The following is a 24,379-nucleotide window of genomic DNA, read 5'->3' on the forward strand; positions in this document are numbered from 1 at the left end:
GGGCCCTGTCCTGGTAGTAGAGGTGAGTCACATGCATCGGTGAATCCTCCCCCATTCACTCACACAAACCCCAGTCACACACATTTAAACACCCCTGCAAGACCATGGCTTAAGTGGCTTTACACACATGTGTAATCCTCAATTAGGCAGCGGGGAGGTACCATACAAGTAAGATGGTGGTGTCGCTTCAGGCTGTGGCACCCACAGTCCCAAAGGCAAGTGCCCGACTTGCGACTCCCCCCCCCCCCCCCCCGACCCCCCTTCAATTCTCGGGCCCATGGCAGCCAAACAGCTCCTTAGCTGTCATCCCGCCAGGGAAGGTCTTCGCACCAGGCTCCTTCGGCATCAGGCTGTCATAGCCTCCGGGTCGCCAGGGGTCTCCATACCCTCAGGGCGCCCAACCAGACCCCCCGCTGACAGGTTTCCAATTTCCAGACATCACCGGCTGCCAGGGACAAATTACATTGGGGGGGCTGCAGTCACCGCTCCTCCAGAGCTTGATCCGTACCTGCAGACACACACACACACCGTCCCCACCCACAAAATCCACAATGACACTCCCTCCCCCCGCTGCCATTCAATTCTCAAACTGTCGTGCAAAAGATGTTGATCATGTTCCTACACTGCCATGGCCTGCTTACATGTGAAATCCCCATTCACATTTTCAAACAGTTCAATTTTCATTCTCACGACCACACAAAAATACAAAACCTTCACACATAAACAAACGCCGCCCACAGAACACTTTGTGGAGCACACCCCAATCCAGTCACCGATCATGTAGTCACTCTCACCTGCCCGCATTCCAAATTAATCATGTCCCAATTTCTGAGCAAGTACTGAAACACTCAAGACAGTAAACATCAAGGCCTTACCTTAAATGCAGTTAGTCGCAGGTTGGTCGGGTCCAAGAGTGTCATCCACCCTGCCAAATTTCCCAATTTGTCCCAAGGGGCCTATCAATTTTCCTCAAATTTCTCTTTTATCCGCTGTACTGGCAAGCGTGTGGATCCGCCTTCACTGGTGACCTTTACTACACCAAAAACCTTGGCTACGACAGCTCAGTCCCTCCACCGTGCGAGGGCTATCGGATGAGTTGAGCAGCCGAACCACCAACATGGCCCACGAGTGTCAACAAGGGCGCGATCCACCATCCATCCTTCAGCCCCCTGTGAGGACCATTGCTCCACTAGCCCAAGCTGACCAATGTGGTGAGCACTTGCTGCTAACTCCGCCATTCCCAAGGCCTCGGATCTGAGCGGCACTGTCGCAGTGCATGGCGTCCCCCAGCCACGTCCTCTGCACCTCTGCCAGACGGAAGCCTCTCCTCAGTGAAAGACACATGAAAGCCTGCTTGGAGTTAACAAAAAAGCACCTAAAGGACTCTAAGACTGTGAGAAACAAGATTCTGTGGTTTGATGAAACAAAGATTGAACTGTTTGGCTTCCGTCTGGCCACTCTGCCATAAAGCCCAGATCGGTGGAGGGTTGCAGTGATCGTTGTCCTTCTGGAAGTTTTTCCCATCTCCACACAGGATCTCTGGAGCTCAGCCAGAGTGACCATCGGGTTCTTGGTCACCTCTCTTACCAAGGCCCTTCTCCCCCGATTGCTCAGTTTGGCCGGGCGGCCAGCTCTAAGAAGAGTCCTGGTTGTTACAAACTTCTTCCATTTAAGAATTATGAAGGCCACTGTGCTCTTGGGAACCTTCAATACAACAACAACACTACATGCATTTTAAAGGCCATTTTCCCTACTAGATCGGGGGTTAGCCTTGCGGTCACCATGACAATCTTCTCCATTTTGCCCTATTTTTTGCATCTCTCCTTGTTAACCCCCTTGCCCGCATTTCTTCTTCCACCATCTTCAGCCAAGTCTTTCTCGGTCTTCCCCGTCCTCGACTTCCTTCTACATTCATTTCCATCACTCTTCTCAACCAGTCACTTTCATCCTTCCTCAACACATGACCAAACCATCTCAACCTGTTCCTCTTCACAGCATCAATCACAGGCTCTATTCCCATCATCTTTCGCAATTCATCATTTGTCTTCCTCTCTCTCAACGATATTCCGCACATCCGTCGAACCATTCGCATTTCCACCCTTTCCAACCTTCGTTGCTGCTCTACGTTCATTACCCATGTCTCGCTCCCATAAATCATAACACTTCTCACACATGCAGCATACACCTTTCCCTTCAGCTTCAACGACACTCCCCTCATCATCAGCACGCCACTCAGTTCCCGAAACTTCTTCCATGCACATCTCACTCTAGCAACCGTTGCCGAGTCTGATCCACCTTCTCCATTCAGCATGTCTCCGAGGTAGCAAAATGTTTTCACACCTTCCAGCTTCACGCCGTCTCTAAGATCCAACTCAACATTTCCTCAATCTGCAGCTCCCTCTGTGCACACCTTACATTTGAATGTAGCTGCCACACTGGTTAATGACCCTCTCAGACCACTACATTTTTGATGAACGCACTCAGCGCACATTGTACATTGAATGGAGTTCACTCCGACACCCTTCCTACACACAGCACAGGGCCACTTCCCAGTTCTTTCCACCTCACCACATGCTTTACCACTTGCCATCACCTTCGTCTTTCCGATATTCACCTTCAGACCTTTTGTCTCCATACATTCCTTCCAATTGTTCATCTTTTCCTTCAGTCCATCCATACTTTCCGCAATCAACACCGGATCATCTGCATACAACAACTCCCACGGTAAACCCTCCTTTACGTTCTGAGCCAGCACCTCCATCACAGCTACAAATAGTAGTGGACTTAGTACCGACCCCTGATGCACTCCCACCTTCACCTCAAACTCACCACTGTTCCCGTCCTTCGTCCATACAGCTGTGCGCGCTCTTTTGTACATTGCCATCACTACTCTGATCAACCATTCCTCCACTCCTAACTTCCTCAATGCCCATGTCAATACTTTGCGTGGAACCCTATCGAATGCTTTCTCCAGATCAACAAACCCAAGAAACAAATTCTTCCTCTTCTCCATGTACTTCTCCTGCAACTGCCTCACAATGAAAAGCGCATCTGTCGTTCCTCTTCCTGGCATAAATCCAAACTGCATTTCGTCGATCTTCACTTTCTTCCTTATCCTCATCTCCAACACCCTTTCCAATACCTTCATTCCATGCTCCAATAACTTTATCGCTCGGTACGAGCCACACTCCAGAGGGTCACCTTTCCCCTTGTATAGAGGGACGAGGGTACTCAGTTCCCAATCCACTGGAATGCGGCCTTCTTTCACCACCAGATTACAGATCTCTGTCATTCTCTTCACACCCCAACTTCCTGCTGCCTTCAACATATCTCCCACAACTCCCGTCGGCCCTCCCGCTTTTCTACCCTTCATTGCTTTTATCGCTTCCTCAACTTCCTTCTCAGTTATCTTCTCTGCCGGTCCTAAAACTGGGTTACTCTCTATGTTGCCATCCCATTCATTCTCTGTATTCAACAGCATTTCCATATATCTTTTCCATCTTCCTTTAATTCCATCTGGGTCGACAACGACTTGTCCCACTTCATCCTTCAAGCAACTCACCCCCATCACATCACACCTCTCTTTCACTATCTGCTTTGCAATCCTGAATACTGCTTTCTGACCCTCTTCCGAATCCAAGCGTTCTCCGAACATTTTCCTCCATGCCTCCTGCGCCTTTGCTACCTCTTTCTTTGCAGCCTTCCTGGCTGCCTTATAACTTTCATGCTCTGCTGTTTCTGCTCCCGTACCCTTCGCCTTCTGCCACTCCTTGAACTTCTTCCTCTTCTCGTCAATCCTCATTCCAACTTCATCATCCCACCACCATGTTTCCGAGTGCCTCGGTGGTCCTTTTGTCCATCCACATACGTCACCAACGGCTCCCAACAGCCTAGCTTTCATTAACATCCAACCACTTTCAAGCTCAACCACATAATCCTCGACCCTACTCAGCCTCTCTTTTAATGCCTCCCTTACTGCAGCCTCTTTCAACCTCCGCACCTTCATTCTCGGTTGGTACTTCACCCGCCGAGCTCTCCTCACACCTTTCACCCTTATGTCGCAGACAACCAAGTGGTGCTGTGAAACAGCCTCCTCCCCCGGGATCACCTTTGTGTCCCGGAGGTGCCCCCTATCTCGCCTACGCACCATCAGGTAGTCAACGGTTGTCGTCGACCCACGTGACGTGTATGTAACAAGCTTATTATCCTCTTTCTGGAACTGAGTATTACAAATCAACAAATCAGCTCCATCAGCAAACTCCAAAATCCTTTCACCTTCTCCATTTCTCACACCATATCCGTAACCCCTATGAACTCCATCAAAACCATCCATACTCCTTCCCACATGTCCATTTAGGTCTCCTCCTACCACAACAACTTCCTCATCTTTCACGTTTTCCATCAGCTTCTCTATCGCACACCAGAACGTGTCCTTCTCTTCATCGCTTCGACCAACCTGCGGAGCATATCCCGAGATGACGTTCACCAAGAGCTTTCCAATCATTATTTTCACCATCATCAACCTATCACTCACTCTAGTCACACTCACCACACTGTCTACAAACTCCTCAGAAAACAGGACACCAACACCATTCACACCCTCCAGGCACCCTTGCCACATAAACTTGTATTTCTGTCCCTGCCTACCCTTCACCATTCTCACACCACTTCCCTTCCATCTCGTCTCTTGCACACAACATATGTCCACTCTTCTTCTGACCAATACTTCCACCACTTCTCCTGATCTCCCTGTCATTGTCCCTACATTCCATGTCCCAAACCTCAGAAACCGATCTCCACTTCGGGCTGTACCCTGCCCATATGTAGTTGTAATTGTCATGGTTCTCTTTTTGAGGCAATGTTTTTATGGCCGGATGCCCTTCCTGACGCCAACCCTCTTAGTCGTCTCTTACAATACGCAGGGATATGGTGTACCTATTCTAATCCAGGGTACACACTGGGAAACGTTTAAAACATGGAAATTCTGGGGGGGGGGGGGGGGGGGGAGGGGAGCGGCATCAGCATCAGGGCTGCGGTTGAAACATATTTAAATAATAGTTAAACAAAACCATGAAAAACAATGTGGGAAAAGTCTCTAAGTGAGAACGTGGATTTGAGAAAGCAGGAGCAGAGGTGGAAGAAAAACGAGATATAGGGGGCGGGGCACAAGTCGAGACGAGGAGGAGAGCGAACAAGCACGTGTCCGGGAGGAGAGAAAGAATTAATATAGAATTTTTTTTTTGTTTGTTTATTTGTTTGTTCTGTTTTCAAAACGCTGGACAAAGGGTAAGATGTTCGTGAGAGGTAGGGTGGGAGAAAAGAAAATCAAAGAAACAAGCAAATACGATGAAGGAAAGAACCCATATTCACAAAACACTGACGGGGGGAGGGAGCCTGGAGAGACCAGGCCGCACGAGGCGCACGAGGCGCGAACAAAAAAACGACTAATTACACACAAATTTGCAACACCTACAAAACCAAAACCAAATAGAAACACACAATAACACATACACAACAAAATACCCAGCGGAAATTTGACAAAGAAACGAACGGGAAAACACTCAAACTTTGATGCCATGGAGAGATCGAAGCAACCTTCAATGCAGCAGAAACGTTTTTGTAGGCTTCCCCAGATCTGTGCCTCGACACAATCCTGTCTCTGAGCTCTGCAGGCAGTTCCTTCGACCTCATGGCTTGGTTTTTGCTCATATATGCATTGTCAGCTGTGAGACCTTATTAAGACAGGTGTGTGCCTTTCCAAATCATGTCCAATCAATTGAATTTACCACAGGTGGACTCCAATCAAGGTGAAGAAACATCTCAAAGATGATCAAGAGAAATCGGAGGCACCTGAGCTAAATTTCAAGTGTCATCGCAAAGGGTGTGAATACTTATGTCAATGTGATATTTCAAGTTTTTTCTTTTTAATAAATTTGCAAAACTTTCTAAAATCCTGTTTTCTCTTTGTCATTATGGGGTATTGAGTGTAGATTGATGAGGGAAAAAATGAATATAAACGATTTCAGCATAAGGCTGCAACATAGCAAAATGAGAAAAAAGTGAAGGGGTCTGAATACTTTCTGAATGCACTGTATATATATATATATATATACATATTTATATATTGTAAAGAATTTGAGAAAGTGTAAAGAATGTGAGAATTATGGTTTTGTGGTGTGGAAATGTCACCCTCCGTGCTGTAAAGAAAGGTCGAAGCTCGTCCTCTTAGTTAATTGCATAAACCTACACGCAGGGCACCATATATCCTTTTAAATAGTTAGTCCCTTATTCTATGTAGTTTAAGGCTGTGTTTCCCAATAGTTTGACTCTTCATTGCACCGAATTAAATAAGAGTCAGTCCCATCTGCAAAGTGTCAGGTTTGGATGGTTTTCGCCGCAAATGGACTCCATTGAGCACGCGGTCGGTTGGAAGAAGAAAGGCGGGTCTCCACCTCGTCATAGAGGGGAGGAGTGAGCCAGCCCCGAACAACCAAGCAGGTATACGGGGTTTGGCTTGAGAGGGCGGAGAGAGAACGCTTGGGGGAGGTTCGCAAAGGTTCAAGGGTGGGGCTTATATAACCCGCGGGAGACGCCCCCACCAAAAAAGAGATGCGCTGGAGATGAGCAGGTGTGTCCAAGCCGCCGTGACACGTGCCGCGCTGCAGGAAATACGGACTGAGGTAACGCAAGGAGCGCGTGACGCAGCAGCGCGGAGAGAGGAACTTCGCCCGCGCAGTTTGGGACCGCGGGAGTTCGCACGACCGCGGCTCGGCTTTTTGACGGCGGTGCCTTCTGGCCCGACCGTGCCCAGTCCCCGCTGAACCTTCCTTGCCTCTCAAAGCCATCCATCTCCAAGCCATTCATTCCTGCCTGCATTTCCCCGTGTAAGTGTGAATGTTCGTCTGTCTTTCACGTTGTCCTGGGGTATGAATTAAGCTTGTATAGGTAAGCTAATGATTTCACTGTGTCTCCTGCTCCTTCCATTTCCCTGTATATAACCTTGACTGCTCTTTTTGCTTTGGCTTGTGTAAATAATATTAATAAATCCTGTTATTCCTCCGTACTTCTTCTTCTTCTTCATTCTCGTTCGGTCGCTTTAGTGGTTTCAATATTGAGTGTACGTGGCGCGATTCGGCCAACGTTCAGGATCGGGTTTAGTGAAGGATAATGACTCGAACTTCGGGTTGCTAAAAACCGCTCGGCAACGAGACCATCCAAACCGGGGTTCGAGCGGTACTAGTCTCCCTAGTGTGCGGAAGGACGGATAAAGGTATTCGGGATAAACCCTGATCCGTTCCATCCCGCGGGATAGCGTTACAAGTGCCAGGAGCGGCGACGGCCAGGTAACAGACAAGGGGTTAACCCCCCCTTGCTAACGGGAGAGCCGTCGTTCCGTATCCGTAACAATATACATACATAGATACATATATACATATATATATATATATATATATATATATATATATAATATAATATAAATATATATATATATATATATATATATATATATATGACATATGACCACGCCCAAGGTCTAGTTAGCAGTCGTGTGCAACCAAGAAACTCAATCCCAGAAGACGTGGTCCGCACACCCCGGCCACCCATAACACCACATTGACCTCCAGACTGCCCACCTACATCCCTGCAACCCTGTGTCCCAATATTGGAGCCATTGTCACCGCAGCCAGTTGAAGGCTGTGTCCTGGTACTCTATCAATTTTGTCCCAGCCTCCAACACTTTGGTCTAACACACCTGGATCAATAATGGTATTACTGTCCCCAGTGTCCACCATGGCTTCTTTCACAAAATTCACCCTCTATTTTACATCTAACCCTCAAACTACCCGTGCCAATTGTTCCACGTTCCAAATATGACTTCATTTGATTCATGAAATGGGGAGAATAGCTTATATACATATTTTAGGCAGAAAACACAAAGGGCAAAATTTCTTTTTTGGGGGATGGGGGGAAGGGGGAATACAACTTTTCCACTTGCCTTTCCTACAGGATTAGGGTTTGCGTAGTTCTGAAGAAGAAACCTTGCAACCTCTATTCGCCCATACTTGGAGGCAATATGCAGCGGGGTGAATCCCTTCTGTGACAGAAGAAGGTTAAGCAAAGGTGACATCGGCCACTGTGCACAGATGTGTGCCTCTTTGGAATTAAAATCTAACTGGGATATGAAATATTTCTACCTTTGCTTACAAAGCCAAGTGTTAAATCCATAAATAATGCAAGCATGGTAAGAGATGAAACTAAAAATTCATAAATAATGAAAATATGGTAAGAGGTGAAACTACAAATCCATAAATAATGAAAGTATGGTAAGAGGTGAAACTACAAATCCATAAATAATGAAAGTATGGTAAGAGGTGAAACTAAGAATCCATAAATAATGAAAGTATGGTAAGAGATGAAACTACAAATCCATAAATAATGAAAGTATGGTAAGAGGTGAAACAAAAAATTAATAATAATGCAAGCATGGTAAGAGATGAAACTAAAAATTCATAAATAATGAATGTATGGTAAGAGGTGAAACTAAAAATTCATAAATAATGAAAGTGTTATAAGAAGTGAAACTTAAAAATCATAAATAAAGAAAGTATGGGAAGAGGTGAAACTAAAAATCCATAAATAATGAAAGTATGGTAAGAGGTGAAACTAAAAATTAATAAATAATGAAAGTATGGTAAGAGGTGAAACTAAAAAGTCATAAATAATGAAAGTATGGTAAGAGGTGAAACTAAAAAGTCATAAATAATGAAAGTATGGTAAGAGGTGAAACTAAAAATTCATAAATAATGAAAGTATGGTAAGAGGTGAAACTAAAAATTAATAAATAATGAAAGTATGGTAAGAGGTGAAACTAAAAATTCATAAATAATGAAAGTATGGTAAGAGGTGAAACTAAAAATTAATAAATAATGAAAGTATGGTAAGAGGTGAAACTACAAATGAATAAATAATGCAAGTATGGTAAGAGGTGAAACTAAAAATTAATAAATAATGAAAGTATGGTAAGAGGTGAAACTACAAATGAATAAATAATGCAAGTATGGTAAGAGGTGAAACTAAAAATTAATAAATAATGAAAGTATGGTAAGAGGTGAAACTAAAAATTAATAAATAATGAAAGTATGGTAAGAGGTGAAACTAAAAATTAATAAATAATGAAAGTATGGTAAGAGGTGAAACTAAAAATTAATAAATAATGAAAGTATGGTAAGAGGTGAAACTAAAAATTAATAAATAATGAAAGTATGGTAAGAGGTGAAACTAAAAATTAATAAATAATGAAAGTATGGTAAGAGGTGAAACTAAACATTCATAAATAATGAAAGTATGGTAAGAGGTGAAACTAAGAATCCATAAATAATGAAAGTATGGTAAGAGCTGAAACGAAAAATTCATAAATAATACAAGTATGGGAAGAGGTGAAACTACAAATCCATAAATAATGAAAGTATGGTAAGAGGTGAAACTACAAATCCATAAATAATGAAAGTATGGTAAGAGGTGAAACTAAGAATCCATAAATAATGAAAGTATGGTAAGAGGTGAAACTACAAATCCATAAATAATGAAAGTATGGTAAGAGGTGAAACTAAGAATCCATAAATAATGAAAGTATGGTAAGAGGTGAAACTTAAAATTAATAAATAATGCAAGCATGGTAAGAGATGAAAATAAAATTCATAAATAATGAAAGTATGCCAAGAGGTGAAACTAAGAATCCATAAATAATGAAAGTATGGTAAGAGGTGAAACTTAAAATTATAAATAATGTAAGCATGGTAAGAGATGAAAATAAAATTCATAAATAATGAAAGTATGCCAAGAGGTGAAACTAAGAATCCATAAATAATGAAAGTATGGTAAGAGGTGAAACTACAAATCCATAAATAATGAAAGTATGGTAAGAGGTGAAACAAAAAATTAATAATAATGCAAGTATGGTAAGAGATGAAACTAAAAATTCATAAATAATGAAAGTATGGTAAGAGGTGAAACTAAGAATCCATAAATAATGAAAGTATGGTAAGAGGTGAAACTACAAATCCATAAATAATGAAAGTATGGTAAGAGGTGAAACAAAAAATTAATAATAATGAAAGTATGTTAAGAGGTGAAACTACAAATCCATAAATAATGAAAGTATGGTAAGAGGTGAAACTACAAATCCATAAATAATGAAAGTATGGTATGAGGTGAAACAAAAAATTCATAAATAATGAAAGTATGTTAAGAGGTGAAACTACAAATCCATAAATAATGAAAGTATGGTAAGAGGTGAAACTACAAATCCATAAATAATGAAAGTATGGTAAGAGGTGAAACTAAAAATCCATAAATAATGAAAGTATGGTAAGAGGTGAAACTAAGCATCCATAAAGAATGAAAGTATGGCAAGAGGTGAAACTTAAAATTCATAAATAATGAAAGTATGGTCAGAGGTGAAACTAAAAATGAATAAATAATGCAAGTATGGTAAGAGGTGAAACTAGGAATTCCATAAATAATGCAAGTATGGTAAGAGGTGAAACTTAAAATCCATAAATAATGAAAGTATGGTAAGAGGTGAAATTTAAAATTCATAAATAATGAAAGTATGGTAAGAGGTGAAACTTAAAATCCATAAATAATGAAAGTATGGTAAGAGGTGAAATTTAAAATCCATAAATAATGAAAGTATGGTAAGAGGTGAAACTAAGAATCCATAAATAATGAAAGTATGGTAAGAGGTGAAACTAAGAATCCATAAATAATGAAAGTATGGGAAGAGGTGAAACTAAAAATGAATAAATAATGCAAGTATGGTAAGAGGTGAAACTAAGAATCCATAAATAATGAAAGTATGGTAAGAGGTGAAACTACAAATCCATAAATAATGAAAGTATGGCAAGAGGTGAAACTAAAAATGAATAAATAATGCAAGTATGGTAAGAGGTGAAACTAAGAATCCATAAATAATGAAAGTATGGTAAGAGGTGAAACTACAAATCCATAAATAATGAAAGTATGGTAAGAGGTGAAACTAAAAATTCATAAATAATGAAAGTATGGTGAGAGGTGAAACTAAAAATGAATAAATAATGCAAGTATGGTAAGAGGTGAAACTAAGAATCCATAAATAATGCAAGCATGGTAAGAGGTGAAACTAAAAATTCATAAATAATGAAAGTATGGTAAGAGGTGAAACTAAGAATCCATAAATAATGAAAATATGGTAAGAGGTGAAACGACAAATCCATAAATAATGAAAGTATGGTAAGAGGTGAAACAAAAAATTAATAATAATGCAAGCATGGTAAGAGATGAAACTAAAAATTCATAAATAATGAAAGTATGGTAAGAGGTGAAACTAAGAATCCATAAATAATGAAAGTATGGTAAGAGGTGAAACTTAAAATTAATAAATAATGCAAGCATGGTAAGAGATGAAACTAAAAATTCATAAATAATGAAAGTATGGTAAGAGGTGAAACTAAGAATCCATAAATAATGAAAGTATGGGAAGAGGTGAAACAAAACATTAATAATAATGCAAGCATGGTAAGAGGTGAAACTACAAATCCAATAATAATGCAAGCATGGTAAGAGGTGAAACTAAAAATTCATAAATAATGCAAGCATGGTAAGAGATGAAACTAAAAATTCATAAATAATGAAAATATGGTAAGAGGTGAAACGACAAATCCATAAATAATGAAAGTATGGTAAGAGGTGAAACAAAAAATTAATAATAATGCAAGCATGGTAAGAGATGAAACTAAAAATTCATAAATAATGAAAGTATGGTAAGAGGTGAAACTAAGAATCCATAAATAATGAAAGTATGGTAAGAGGTGAAACTTAAAATTAATAAATAATGCAAGCATGGTAAGAGATGAAACTAAAAATTCATAAATAATGAAAGTATGGTAAGAGGTGAAACTAAGAATCCATAAATAATGAAAGTATGGGAAGAGGTGAAACAAAACATTAATAATAATGCAAGCATGGTAAGAGGTGAAACTACAAATCCATAAATAATGAAAGTATGGTAAGAGGTGAAACTACAAATCCATAAATAATGTAAGTATGGCAAGAGATGAAACTAAAAATTCATAAATAATGAAAGTATGGTAAGAGGTGAAACTAAGAATCCATAAATAATGAAAGTATGGTAAGAGGTGAAACAAAACATTAATAATAATGCAAGCATGGTAAGAGATGAAACTAAAAATTCATAAATAATGAAAGTATGGTAAGAGGTGAAACTAAGAATCCATAAATAATGAAAGTATGGGAAGAGGTGAAACTTTGAATCCATAAATAATGAAAGTATGGGAAGAGGTGAAACTTTGAATCCATAAATAATGAAAGTATGGCAAGAGGTGAAACTAAAAATTCATAAATAATGAAAGTATAATAAGAAGTGAAACTTAAAAATCATAAAAAATGAATGTATGGTAAGAGGTGAAACTAAAAATTCATAAATAATGAAAGTATAATAAGAAGTGAAACTTAAAAATCATAAATAATGAAAATATGGTAAGAGGTGTAACTAAAAATTCATAAATAATGAAAGTACAATAAGAAGTGAAACTTAAAAATCATAAATAATGAAAGTATGGCAAGAGGTGAAACTAAAAATTCATAAATAATGAAAGTATAATAAGAAGTGAAACTTAAAAATCATAAATAATGAAAGTATGGAAAGAGGTGTAACTAAAAATTCATAAATAATGAAAGTATGGTAGGAGGTGAAACTAAAAATCCATAAATAATGAAAGTATGGTAAGAGGTGAAACTAAAAAATCATAAATAATGAAAGTATGGTAAGAGGTGAAACTAAAAATCCATCAATAATGAAAGTATGGTAAAAGGTGAAACTAAAAATTCATAAATAATGAAAGTATGGGAAGAGGTGAAACTAAAAAGTAATAAATAATGAAAGTATGGTAAGAGGTGAAACTAAAAAATTATAAATAATGAAAATATGGTAAGAGATGAAACAAAAAATTAATAAATAATGAAAGTATGGTAAGAGGTGAAACTATAAATCCATAAATAATGAAAGTATGGTAAGAGGTGAAACTAAAAATGAATAAATAATGCAAGTATGGTAAGAGGTGAAACTAAAAAATCATAAATAAAGAAAGTATGGTAAGAGGTGAAACTAAAAATTCATAAATAATGAAAGTATGGCAAGAGGTGAAACTAAAAAATCATAAATAAAGAAAGTATGGTAAGAGGTGAAACTTAAAATGAATAAATAATGCAAGTATGGTAAGAGGTGAAACTAAAAAATCATAAATAAAGAAAGTATGGTAAGAGGTGAAACTTAAAATCCATAAATAATGAAAGTATGGTAAGAGGTGAAACTAAGCATCCATAAAGAATGAAAGTATGGCAAGAGGTGAAACTAAAAATTCATAAATAATGAAAGTATGGTAAGAGGTGAAACTAAAAATGAATAAATAATGCCAGTATGGCAAGAGGTGAAACTAAAAATTCATAAATAATGAAAGTATGGCAAGAGGTGAAACTAAAAAATCATAAATAAAGAAAGTATGGTAAGAGGTGAAACTTAAAATGAATAAATAATGCAAGTATGGTAAGAGGTGAAACTAAAAAATCATAAATAAAGAAAGTATGGTAAGAGGTGAAACTTAAAATCCATAAATAATGAAAGTATGGTGAGAGGTGAAACTAAAAATCCATAAATAATGAAAGTATGGAGGTGAAACTTAAAATCCATAAATAATGAAAGTATGGTAAGAGGTGAAACTTAAAATCCATAAATAATGAAAGTATGGCAAGAGGTGAAACTTAAAATCCATAAATAATGAAAGTATGGAGGTGAAACTTAAAATCCATAAATAATGAAAGTATGGTAAGAGGTGAAACTTAAAATCCATAAATAATGAAAGTATGGAGGTGAAACTTTAAATCCATAAATAATGAAAGTATGGTAAGAGGTGAAACTTAAAATTCCCTCCTACAGATGGCAGGCGCTGGCATTCACGGAAATGTAACAATATGGCATCCTTACTTCGCAGGCTCCTTTGAGATGCATCCATTTGATTAAAGTAAGGATCCACAGCACAAACCAAACAATATATGTGTATCACTGCCATCAGTCTCTACCATTAGCTGTTTAATTGTTGCTCATTTATAATTTCCCAGGTGACGAGATTGCCACCAGACCTTGGTTGTCGGAGCGACGATTGCTTTGCTGGAAATCAGCAAATTGGCAACATCAACATGGCCTTCACGAGCTGCAAAGTACAACGGGGTAGCTCCACTTGCTGTTGATGCATTTGGATCAGAACCACTCTGCAGAAGTAGCTGCACAATCTCAGGTTTTCCCAGCCGCGACGCGATATGCAGAGGCATCTGGTCCTCCTGCAAACCAGCGGAAGAGACAAACAGTGAAGGCAACTACTCAACCATCGATCAGTTCCTGCTGCTCGTTTTGCCTGATGAGAGGCGTCTACTGCACCATTTCTTATCAAACATGTTAACAGCTTATGATGACGATGATATGCATTATGCATGCATGTCAATATAAATATAATTTCATGTTCTCTTCTGGCTTTTTCTCACCATAATATGATGTTTACAATGCAGAAACTTATCAATCACCATTTAATGCAATGTTCACGTTTGTTTGTTTAGACAACACCAGAATGAAGAAGGAAGAAAATAATGACCCAAAGAAAGAGATCACGATTATATATTTTAAATCACAAACATCACTTTAAGCTTTAATAAGCTTCCAGATTTTACTCTCAGTAAGTAAGTAAGCAAAAAAAATTGAATGCACATTGCGGTATTTTATACATACTAGGGCATGCCCGTACTATATCTATATCTAAAATTATATCCCCCCCCCCCCCCCCTCTATTTACATGAAATGGTTTGGTCCAAAGCGAACGGCTTGCGGAGTTTGGTAAAGAAATCGCCATAGCATGCACAAACGCGCAGGAAAGCGAAAGAATCGCAAATTAGTTTTAATTAGTTTTAAAACATCGTTTAACGCCAACATAGCGGCAACATAGTTTGCCAACGTGAAATAAATGAATACGCTCTCAAATGTGCCGTCCGAGGCAGAGTCTGTTCGGCATGTTCGGCACACGTGATAGCTCGCTGCTCTCTGATTGGTTGAATCGTTTTTTGGACATAGCTCGGTAACTACTTGTCCGATTAATATGAAACCTTGAAAAGGCACATCCTCGGGTCCCCAGCAATATACCTGGCAAGTTTAAAGTATATCGGACCCGTGGTTGTCGAGAAACAGCGGTCACAGACATACAAACATACAAACATACACACAGAGATTACTGGAATTATAGATAGATTAGTGGAGGGTCTTATGTAGCAAAATGAGGTCCCGTGGGATTTATTTTTATTTTTGAAGAATTAGTCAAGGCTCGTATGAGAGCGAACACATAGAACATATAATAAAGGGAACGGGAGACAAGAGGGGGAGACAGGGGGCTTGGGTGGAGTACACAGGATAAACAAGATGGATACTACTGGGACTTTCAGGAAATAAAACAGGGAATTTGAAGAAGGTGGGTTTGGGGTAGATTAATGGGGGTAGAAAAGATCAAGGTTTTGGATGGGGAAAGATAAGAGATGGTGGTGAACAGCTGCTTTAAAGACCTGGAGGGAGGAGTGGGATTGAAGAGAGTGAGGGAGTTTGTTCCAGAGGCGGGAGAAAAGAGGAATGAAAGAGTGAAGGTGAGCAGAGAGTCTTGATTTTGGCAGTTTAACCATAAGAGGGTTGCAGGCAGATCTTGTGCGACCTGTAGGAATATTTGGGGGACTGAGCCCAGAGAGAGCTGGGGGAGCAAGGCTGGAGAGGAGTCGGTAGAAGACAGAAAGACCACCAACCTGCCTGCGATGAGTGAGTGAAAGGCCCTCAGAATCAGCTATATCAGGGGAGATTCCAATGATTCTGAAAGCTTTGGTTTCAACAGCGTGAAGCCGAGCCAGGTGTGAGGCAGGAGCACCGGCCCAGAGGGGAAAGCAGAATTTCATTGAGCTGCGGATGAAAGCCTTGTATGTGGTGAGGGGCTCAGGTGTGCCGAGGAAGGACTTCGCACGACGGAGGATGCCCAGTCGGCGACTGGCTTTGGAGGCCAGCTTGGAAATGTGGTTTTCCCAGGAAAGATCATGGCAGATAGTGAGACCCAAAAGCTTGAGTGACAGAACATTCTCGAGAGGATTGTTGACAAAATAGATGGGAGGGTTTTGCAGATGGTCTTTTCGGAGAGACAACTGAGATCCAGGATGGCTGACTGGCAGCCATTGTTTTAATTAAGCGTGTCCCCAACCATTTCTCGACATGCATGGACCGATTTTGTTCAAACGTGGCAAAAGGACAATATATGAGAGAATACATATGGAGATTTTGCTTTGTAATCCGACCAAATATGGCCGACTGGCGGCCTTAAACTCTGTACAGCATAATTACTCGTACCATGGAGACTGTGCCACTTTTTGCCTTTTTCTTCTTGTTTGAATTTCTCTCCCCGCTCTAGCAGGGAAATGGCCTGAAAAGGCCTGTTGCTGTGTTGTTTTCTTCTTGTTTGAATGACTTTGTCGAACCACCTTTCTGATAAATTGGGATTGGATTCCGTTTCCGTTTCCGATAAACACCACGTGTCTCCACCTCCACCCCAAATTCCGATAAATTGGATTCCGTTTCCGGTCCGGTCGTGAGAGGACGCTGGCGTCACTTGCTCGCCGCTTCTCTGACTGGACCATTGTCTGTATCTTGCTTTCCTGGTGGTCGTGGCGGATTTTTGGCCATTGAGTCTGCCCTCTGCACGGTCCCGGCTCTGCTCTGCTGCTCCTGGCTTCACCTGCTCGGCTCCTTCGCTGTTTCCTCGGGCTCACTCTCGTGGGTTGTGCCCATTGTTTGCAGCGGCGGTGGTGGCGGTTTGCCGCCGTGATCTTGATTAGCGGCGGCGGTCGTTTGCCGCTGCATTTGCCGCTTTGCCTCCTCAACCTTGGCCTCGTGCTCGTCTCTTCGCTCCTGTCTGCCCTCTGCATGGTCCCGGCTCTGCTCCTGGCTTCACCTGCTCGGCTCCTTCGCTGTTTCCTCGGGCCCACTCCCGTGGGTTGTGACGATTGTTTCGCCTCCTCACCCTTGGCCTCGTGCTCGTCCCTTCGCTCCTGCCGGCATGGCTCTGCGGTACTCCGCCGCAAGGCTTCTCCTGCTTAAAACCCGCTCCACCCCATCATGCATCTCTGCAATCAAATCGAATGGACTCCTGCGTCGACCCAGGTACATTCACCGTGGCTCCGGTCGTAAGTTTGTTTATTTACAATCAGGTCACTCCATCCCCATCCTCTGGTCGGCTCAGCGCACTCCCACTCATCGTCCCAACACACCTGGTCACAACAACGCACAAAATCGCACCTCCTGTCTGCGAACCCTGGCCAAATCACCTGGATTCATACCCGCCGTACAAAACAACATCAAGCTCACCCTGTTCAATACCCGGTCCCTCAACAACAAATGCCTCATCCTGAACGACTACATCCTGGAAAATAAACTGGACTTTCTCTGTCTCACTGAGACCTGGCAACAACCACTGGACTACTACACGCTCAACCTCACCACACCCAATGGATATTCTTACATCAATAAACCACGCTCGGAGGGCCGAGGTAGTGGAATTGCCGTTATTCACCGACAAGACATCAAGACCAACCTCATCTCCATCTCATCTGCTCCATCATTTGAACACCTGGCTTTTAAACTCTCTGGTCACACACAGTCAGTCATGGCTGTTGTCTACCGCCCTCCCAAACCACACCCATCATTCCTGTCTGACTTCTCCTACTTTCTGACCCAGCTATGTTCCCTCTCCCCCTCAATCCTCCTCCTTGATGATTTCAATATCCACATGGACTCCACTGACTCCACGCTAACCACTGACTTCACTGATTTACTCACCTGCTTTAACCTCACTCAACATGTCAACTTTCCTACCCATAACCGTGGTCACATTTTGGACCTTGTCTGCTCTACTGGACTAATTTTGCACCATCTCTCTGGCTCCGACCTCACTCTCTCTGACCACCTAGCCATCACTCTGACCATCAACATCCCCACCCCAGCACCAAGGCATTATCGCACTATCAACTTCCGTAAGCTAAACGCTCTTTCACCTACCTCATTCTCATCGACCCTCTCTGAAAACATGTCCACTTCTCCCTTCGTTGACCTCCACACCCCTTCTGACCTCACTGACTACTACAACCACACTCTCTCCTCCTGCCTTGACCAACTTGCGCCTATAAAAACCAAAACAGTTTCTTTCACCCATTCTGCTCCCTGGTTTACCCCTGAACTCCGCCTGATGAAAACTCGTGCTCGCCAACTTGAAAGACTCCGCAATAAAACAGGTCTCACAGTTCACTCCCAGGCCTACAAGGACCACATACAATACTATAAAGATGCCCTCTCCTGCGCCCGCTCCGCCTACTACTCTCAAATTATCCACTCTGGCTCCGGAAACCCAAAAGCACTCTTCTCTACAATAAACAAACTCCTCAGCCCCCTGAACACCACCACCCAGTCATTCACAATAGACAACTGCATCTCCTTCCTTTCATTCTTCCAATGCAAAATTGAAAACATCTACAACAGCTTGACCACCGCCGCACCCGCTCCCCCTGAAACCACCTGCCCCCCCTTATCCTGCCACCCCCTGTCTCAATTCTCCCCAGTCTCCCCTACTGACCTCTCTGAACTCCTCATCGGAATGAAAACTGCCACCTGCACTCTTGACCCCATCCCCTCCAGCTTTGTCAAGGCCTCCCTTCCTGCTCTCTCTCCACTTATCATTGCAACAATAAACTCCTCCCTGTCTACAGGCATCGTCCCACCATCCCTCAAAATTGCTGCTGTTACCCCCATTCTGAAAAAACCTGGACTAAACCCTCACACCCTAAATAACTTCAGACCCATCTCCAACCAACCCTTTCTGTCAAAGGTTTTGGAACGCGCTGTAGCCACTCAACTCAAACATCACCTCTCTGCCAATAACCTGTATGAAACATTCCAATCCGGATTCCGCTCCAACCACAGTACTGAAACTGCTCTCCTCAAAATCACCAACGACCTTCTCCTCTCCTCTGACGCTGGCAACCTCAACATTCTCATCCTCCTCGACCTCAGTGCCGCCTTTGACACCATCGATCACACCATCCTCCTCACCCGACTTGAAACCACCTTTAACATTACCGGCACTGCCCTCTCTTGGATTAAATCATACCTCTCTGACAGACGTCAGTTCATCTCCATCAATAACTGCAAATCCCCCACTGCTCCCCTCCCCCAAGGTGTCCCCCAAGGTTCAGTTCTTGGCCCCCTCCTCTTCATCCTTTACCTGTCCCCCCTCGGTCACTTAATCCGCCGTCATGGTCTCCAATTCCACTGCTTCGCTGATGACATCCAGCTTTTCATCTCCACCAAGTCCATCTCCACCGCCACCCACTCTATCCTGACAAACTGCATCACTGAAATAAAATCCTGGCTTCAAATCAACTTCCTCAAACTTAACTGTGATAAATCTGAAATAATCATCATTGGCCCAAAAACGCTCACCAAGTCCACCCATAACTTTGCCCTCAACATCGACGGTTTCCCAGTATCCACCTCCCCTCACATCCAGAATCTTGGCATCATCTTTGACCAAACCCTCTCCTTCGACAAATACACTAAACAGATCACAAAGACAGCCTTCTTTCACCTGAAAAACATCGCCCGTCTCCGTCCATCCCTCTCCTCCACGGCTGCAGAAACCCTCATCCACGCCTTCATCACCTCCCGTCTGGACTACTGCAATAGCCTCCTCTATGGTTCACCCTCAAAATCACCAATAAACTCCAATACATTCAGAACTCCGCTGCCCGTCTACTCACCCATTCCCGGACCCGTGACCACATCACCCCCGTCCTTTACAAGCTTCACTGGCTCCCCATCTCCCAGAGAATCCAGTACAAAATCCTCCTCTTGACCTACAAAGCCCTCCATAACCTGGCCCCATCCTACCTGGCTGACCTCCTCTCCAGACACACTCCCACCCGCAACCTCCGCTCTGCTGGTACCAATCTCCTGACCCCCCCCCCCCCCATCCGGACCAAATTTAGATCCTGGGGGGACAGGGCCTTCTCCATCGCTGCTCCCACCCTCTGGAACTCGCTACCTCACACCATCAGAGACTCCTCCTCACTCACCACATTCAAAACATCACTCAAGACCCACCTGTTCAACACTGCATTCAACATTTAACCCACAGCATCTAACCCCTGACTATCTCCTCTCCTTCTCCCTCCTTTGTGCTTTGAATATTTCCTTATTGATTCTTTTTTTTGCAATTGTTTTTATGTTTTGCTATGCATTATGTTTTGCACTCTGTCAAAGCGTCTTTGGGCTTCCTGAAAAGCGCTATATAAAATAAATGCATTATTATTATTATTAATGTAAATAGTTTTTGAACACGTTTGTTATCATATAGATGTACAGTATTCAAGACAATGTACAGAATCATTATTAACAAGCTGGCTCATAACACCTAACATGTTGCCAGTCCCAAACACATTTCTCACTGACGTATTTCCTGCTGTGCACACACATATTCCCGCAATTTTCTTCAACAAACTTAACAACCCTCAACTTGAAAGTTTCCGTGTACGACTTGTGTGACTTTACGGGAAGCATTCTGAGATGGCGTAGTAATGTTGTATAATACATATGACTGGGAATGAAAGGGGTGGATCAAACGTAATTGGTGGGTGCGTGCTCGTTATTGATTGGATAATTCCGCATGCGTCGGTGAGTGGATTAATGTTTATTTGCTCATCCAATCAGCAAACGTTCTGGGCAATGATTTCTGTGGTGCATTTTAAGTTAACACTTTTACAATTTAATTTTAAAAATATCACACTTCATCCATTTCAGCAATGGAGCCTGGTGTTGGGCTAGCGGCTAGGGTGCCAGCTTAGGATCCTAGGATCCTGGGTTCGAATCCCGGTCGATCGCTGAATTAACGCCAGGGGGGTTGAGTCAGCCTGTCATCCTTCCGAGGTCGGCAAATTGAGTACCAGTTCACTGGTAATTCCCTGTTTGTCGTAAAAAGGCGACAAGCAGGGTTGGCGGCAGGAAGGGCATCCGGCCGTAAAACATTGCTTCAAAAAGGGGGCCAAAAAAACAACAACAACCACGGTCCCCGAAAAAGGCCAACCCCCGCTTGCGGGGAAAAATGGCCTCTAAAGGTGGGTTTTTTTTTTTTAATCCATTTCAGCAATGGCAGAAGGAAGGAAGGCAGCAGGAAGTTGGGGTGTGAAGAGAATGACAGAGATCTGTAATTTGGTGGTGAAAGAAGGCCGCATTCCAGTGGATTGGGAACTGAGTACCCTCGTCCCTCTATACAAGGGGAAAGGTGACCTTCTGGAGTGTGGCTCGTACCGAGCGATAAAGTTATTGGAGCATGGAATGAAGGTATTGGAAAGGGTGTTGGAGAGGAGGATAAGGAAGAAAGTGAAGATCGACGAAATGCAGTTTGGATTCATGCCAGGAAGAGGAACGACAGATGCGCTTTTCATTGTGAGGCAGTTGCAGGAGAAGTACATGGAGAAGAGGAAGAATTTGTTTCTTGGGTTGGTTGATCTGGAGAAAGCATTCGATCGGGTTCCACGCAAAGTATTGACATGGGCATTGAGGAAGTTAAGAGTGGAGGAATGGTTGATCAGAGTCGTGATGGCAATGTACAAAAGAGCGCGCTCAGCTGTAAGGACGAAGGACGGGAACAGTGGTGAGTTTGAGGTGAAGGTGGGAGTGCATCAGGGGTCGGTTCTAAGTCCACTACTATTTGTAGCTGTGATGGAGGTGCTGGCTCAGAACGTAAAGGAGGGTTTACCGTGGGAGTTGTTGTATGCAGATGATCTGGTGTTGATTGCGGAAAGTATGGATGGACTGAAGGAGAAGATGAACACGTGGAAGGAATGTATGGAGACAAAAGGTCTGAAGGTGAATATCGGAAAGACGAAGGTGATGGCAAGTGGTAAAGCATGTGGTGAGGTGGAAAGAACTGGGAAGTGGCCCTGTGCTGTGTGTAGGAAGGGTGTCGCAGTGAACTCCATTCAGTGTACAATGTGCGCTGATTGGGTTCATCAAAAATGTAGTGGTCTGAGAGGGTCATTAACCAGTGTGGCAGCTTCATTCAAATGTAAGGTGTGCACAGAGGGAGCTGCAGATGGAGGAAATTTTGAGTTGGATCTTGGAGACGGCGTGAAGCTGGAAGGTGTGAAAACATTTTGCTACCTCGGAGACATGCTGAATGGAGAAGGTGGATCAGACTCGGCAACGGTTGCTCGAGTGAGATGTGCATGGAAGAAGTTTCGGGAATTGAGTGGCGTGCTGATGATGAGGGGAGTGTCGTTGAAGCTGAAGGGAAAGGTGTGTGCTGCATGTGTGAGAAGTGTTATGATTTATGGGAGCGAGACATGGGTAATGAACGTTGAGCAGCAACGAAGGTTGGAAAGGGTGGAAATGCGAATGGTTCGACGGATGTGCGGAGTATCGTTGAGAGAGAGGAAGACAAATGATGAATTGCGAAAGATGATGGGAATAGAGCCTGTGATTGATGCTGTGAAGAGGAACAGGTTGAGATGGTTTGGTCATGTGTTGAGGAAGGATGAAAGTGACTGGTTGAGAAGAGTGATGGAAATGAATATAGAAGGAAGTAGAAGACGGGGAAGACCGAGAAAGACTTGGCTAAAGATGGTGGAAGAAGAAATGCGGGCAAGGGGGTTAACAAGGAGAGATGCAGAAAATAGGGCAAAATGGAGAAGATTGTCATGGGGACCGCAAGGCTAACCCCCGCTCTAGCAGGGAAAATGGCCTTTAAAATGCATGTTGTTGTTGTTGTTGTATCCATCTCAGCAATGCCTGCCTGGTGTTGCCTGGTGTTGGGCTAGCAGCTAGGGTGCCAGCTTAGGATCCTCGGATCCTGGGTTCGAATCCCGGTCGATCGCTGAATTAACGCCAGGGGGGTTGACTCAGCCTGTCATCCTTCCGAGGTCGGCAAATTGAGTACCAGTTCACTGGTAATTCCCTGTTTGTCGTAAAAAGGCGACAAAAAGGGTTGGCGGCAGGAAGGGCATCCGGCCGTAAAACATTGCTTCAAAAAGGGGACCAAAAAAACAACAACAACCACGGTCCCCGAAAAAGGCCAACCCCCCCTTGCGGGGAAAAATGGCCTCTAAAGGTGGTTTTTATCCATTTCAGCAATGCCACTCAACTTTATCCAATTCACCTTGTTTTCATTTATGCAATTCTTTGTCTTACACCAAAGATAAATCGATTCTGAATGCAAGTCGAGGCCTGGACCTCCAACCAAAAAAACATATCCGCAAATACGCCCCAAAATACCAAAACACTGTACTTCCTGTTTCCCTGCTATGTAGATATCTCCATATAATTGCTTTTGCGGTTAATAATCAGGCTGTATCAGTACATACTCATTCTGCTAGGTTGTTAAACATGCAGTTTGGTTTTAGCCGTGTATGCAAAATAATATACGAGTACATTGCCACAAGTCATTTACAAACGAGTTTGGCATCGGGGTCGGATATCCAAGCTTCCCTCTTTCAGCTTTCCTCCTTCACTCTGCTCTCTCATATTGAGCTTTCTCTCCGACCGCTCTATCTCAGTAATTGTTGATGGTTCAACATCTCCCTCTTTCCCTATCAACAGCGGTGTCCCTCAGGGTCCTGTCCTGTCTCCAACACTCTTCGTTCTTTTTATCAATTGCCTTCTTTCTTGTACAAATAACCAAATGCACTCGTACGCTAATCACTCGACATTACATTCCTCCATGGTTTTCCCATCTGCCCAATCTTCCCTCACCAGATCTACATCTCGTTTGATCACAGCCACCTCTATAAATTCGGATTTAGACAAAATTTCCCAGTGGAGCAAATGGAATCAGATCAAGTTTAATGCTTCAAAAACTCAACTTCTTCCCATCTCTCTCTCTCTCTCTAAATCTCCTCTCAACTCTCCAATCTCCTTTGAAAGCTCCACAATTACACCATGTGCTACAATAAACCTACTAGGTATTACCCCAACATCAAATTTATCCTGGAATCCACATATTACACAAATAGCTAAATCTGCCTCGAAGAAACTGGGAGTCCTGTTCAGATGTCGAAGATTCTTCTTCTCTGAACAGTTGCTTTAACTATATAAAGGATTGATCTGGCCTTGTATAGTGTACTGCTCTCACATCTGGGGAGGTTCTAGATCCACATACTTCCTGGATAGAATTGAATCCAAAGTAATCCGACTTATCAACTCTCCCAA

The 24,379-nt window shown here is 42.5% G+C and overlaps 1 protein-coding gene across 1 annotated transcript in view; it reads right to left on the reverse strand.

The window, feature by feature from the left end:
• The window catches only part of LOC137433066 (ankyrin-3), a 482,046-nt gene that overhangs the window by 163,413 nt on the left and 294,254 nt on the right, over positions 1-24,379 (reverse strand). Inside the window, exons 14-15 of the mRNA XM_078784014.1 lie at positions 14,197-14,394; positions 7,997-8,095 (exon numbers count right to left, since the gene is read on the reverse strand). Of these exons, the coding sequence (XP_078640140.1) occupies positions 7,997-8,095; positions 14,197-14,394 (297 nt within the window). The remainder of the gene's footprint in view (positions 1-7,996; positions 8,096-14,196; positions 14,395-24,379) is intronic.

The sequence above is a fragment of the Myxine glutinosa genome, chromosome 8, assembly GCF_964187855.1.
Source record: "Myxine glutinosa chromosome 8, kmMyxGlut1.1, whole genome shotgun sequence".
Classification (NCBI taxonomy): Eukaryota; Metazoa; Chordata; class Myxini; order Myxiniformes; family Myxinidae; genus Myxine; species Myxine glutinosa.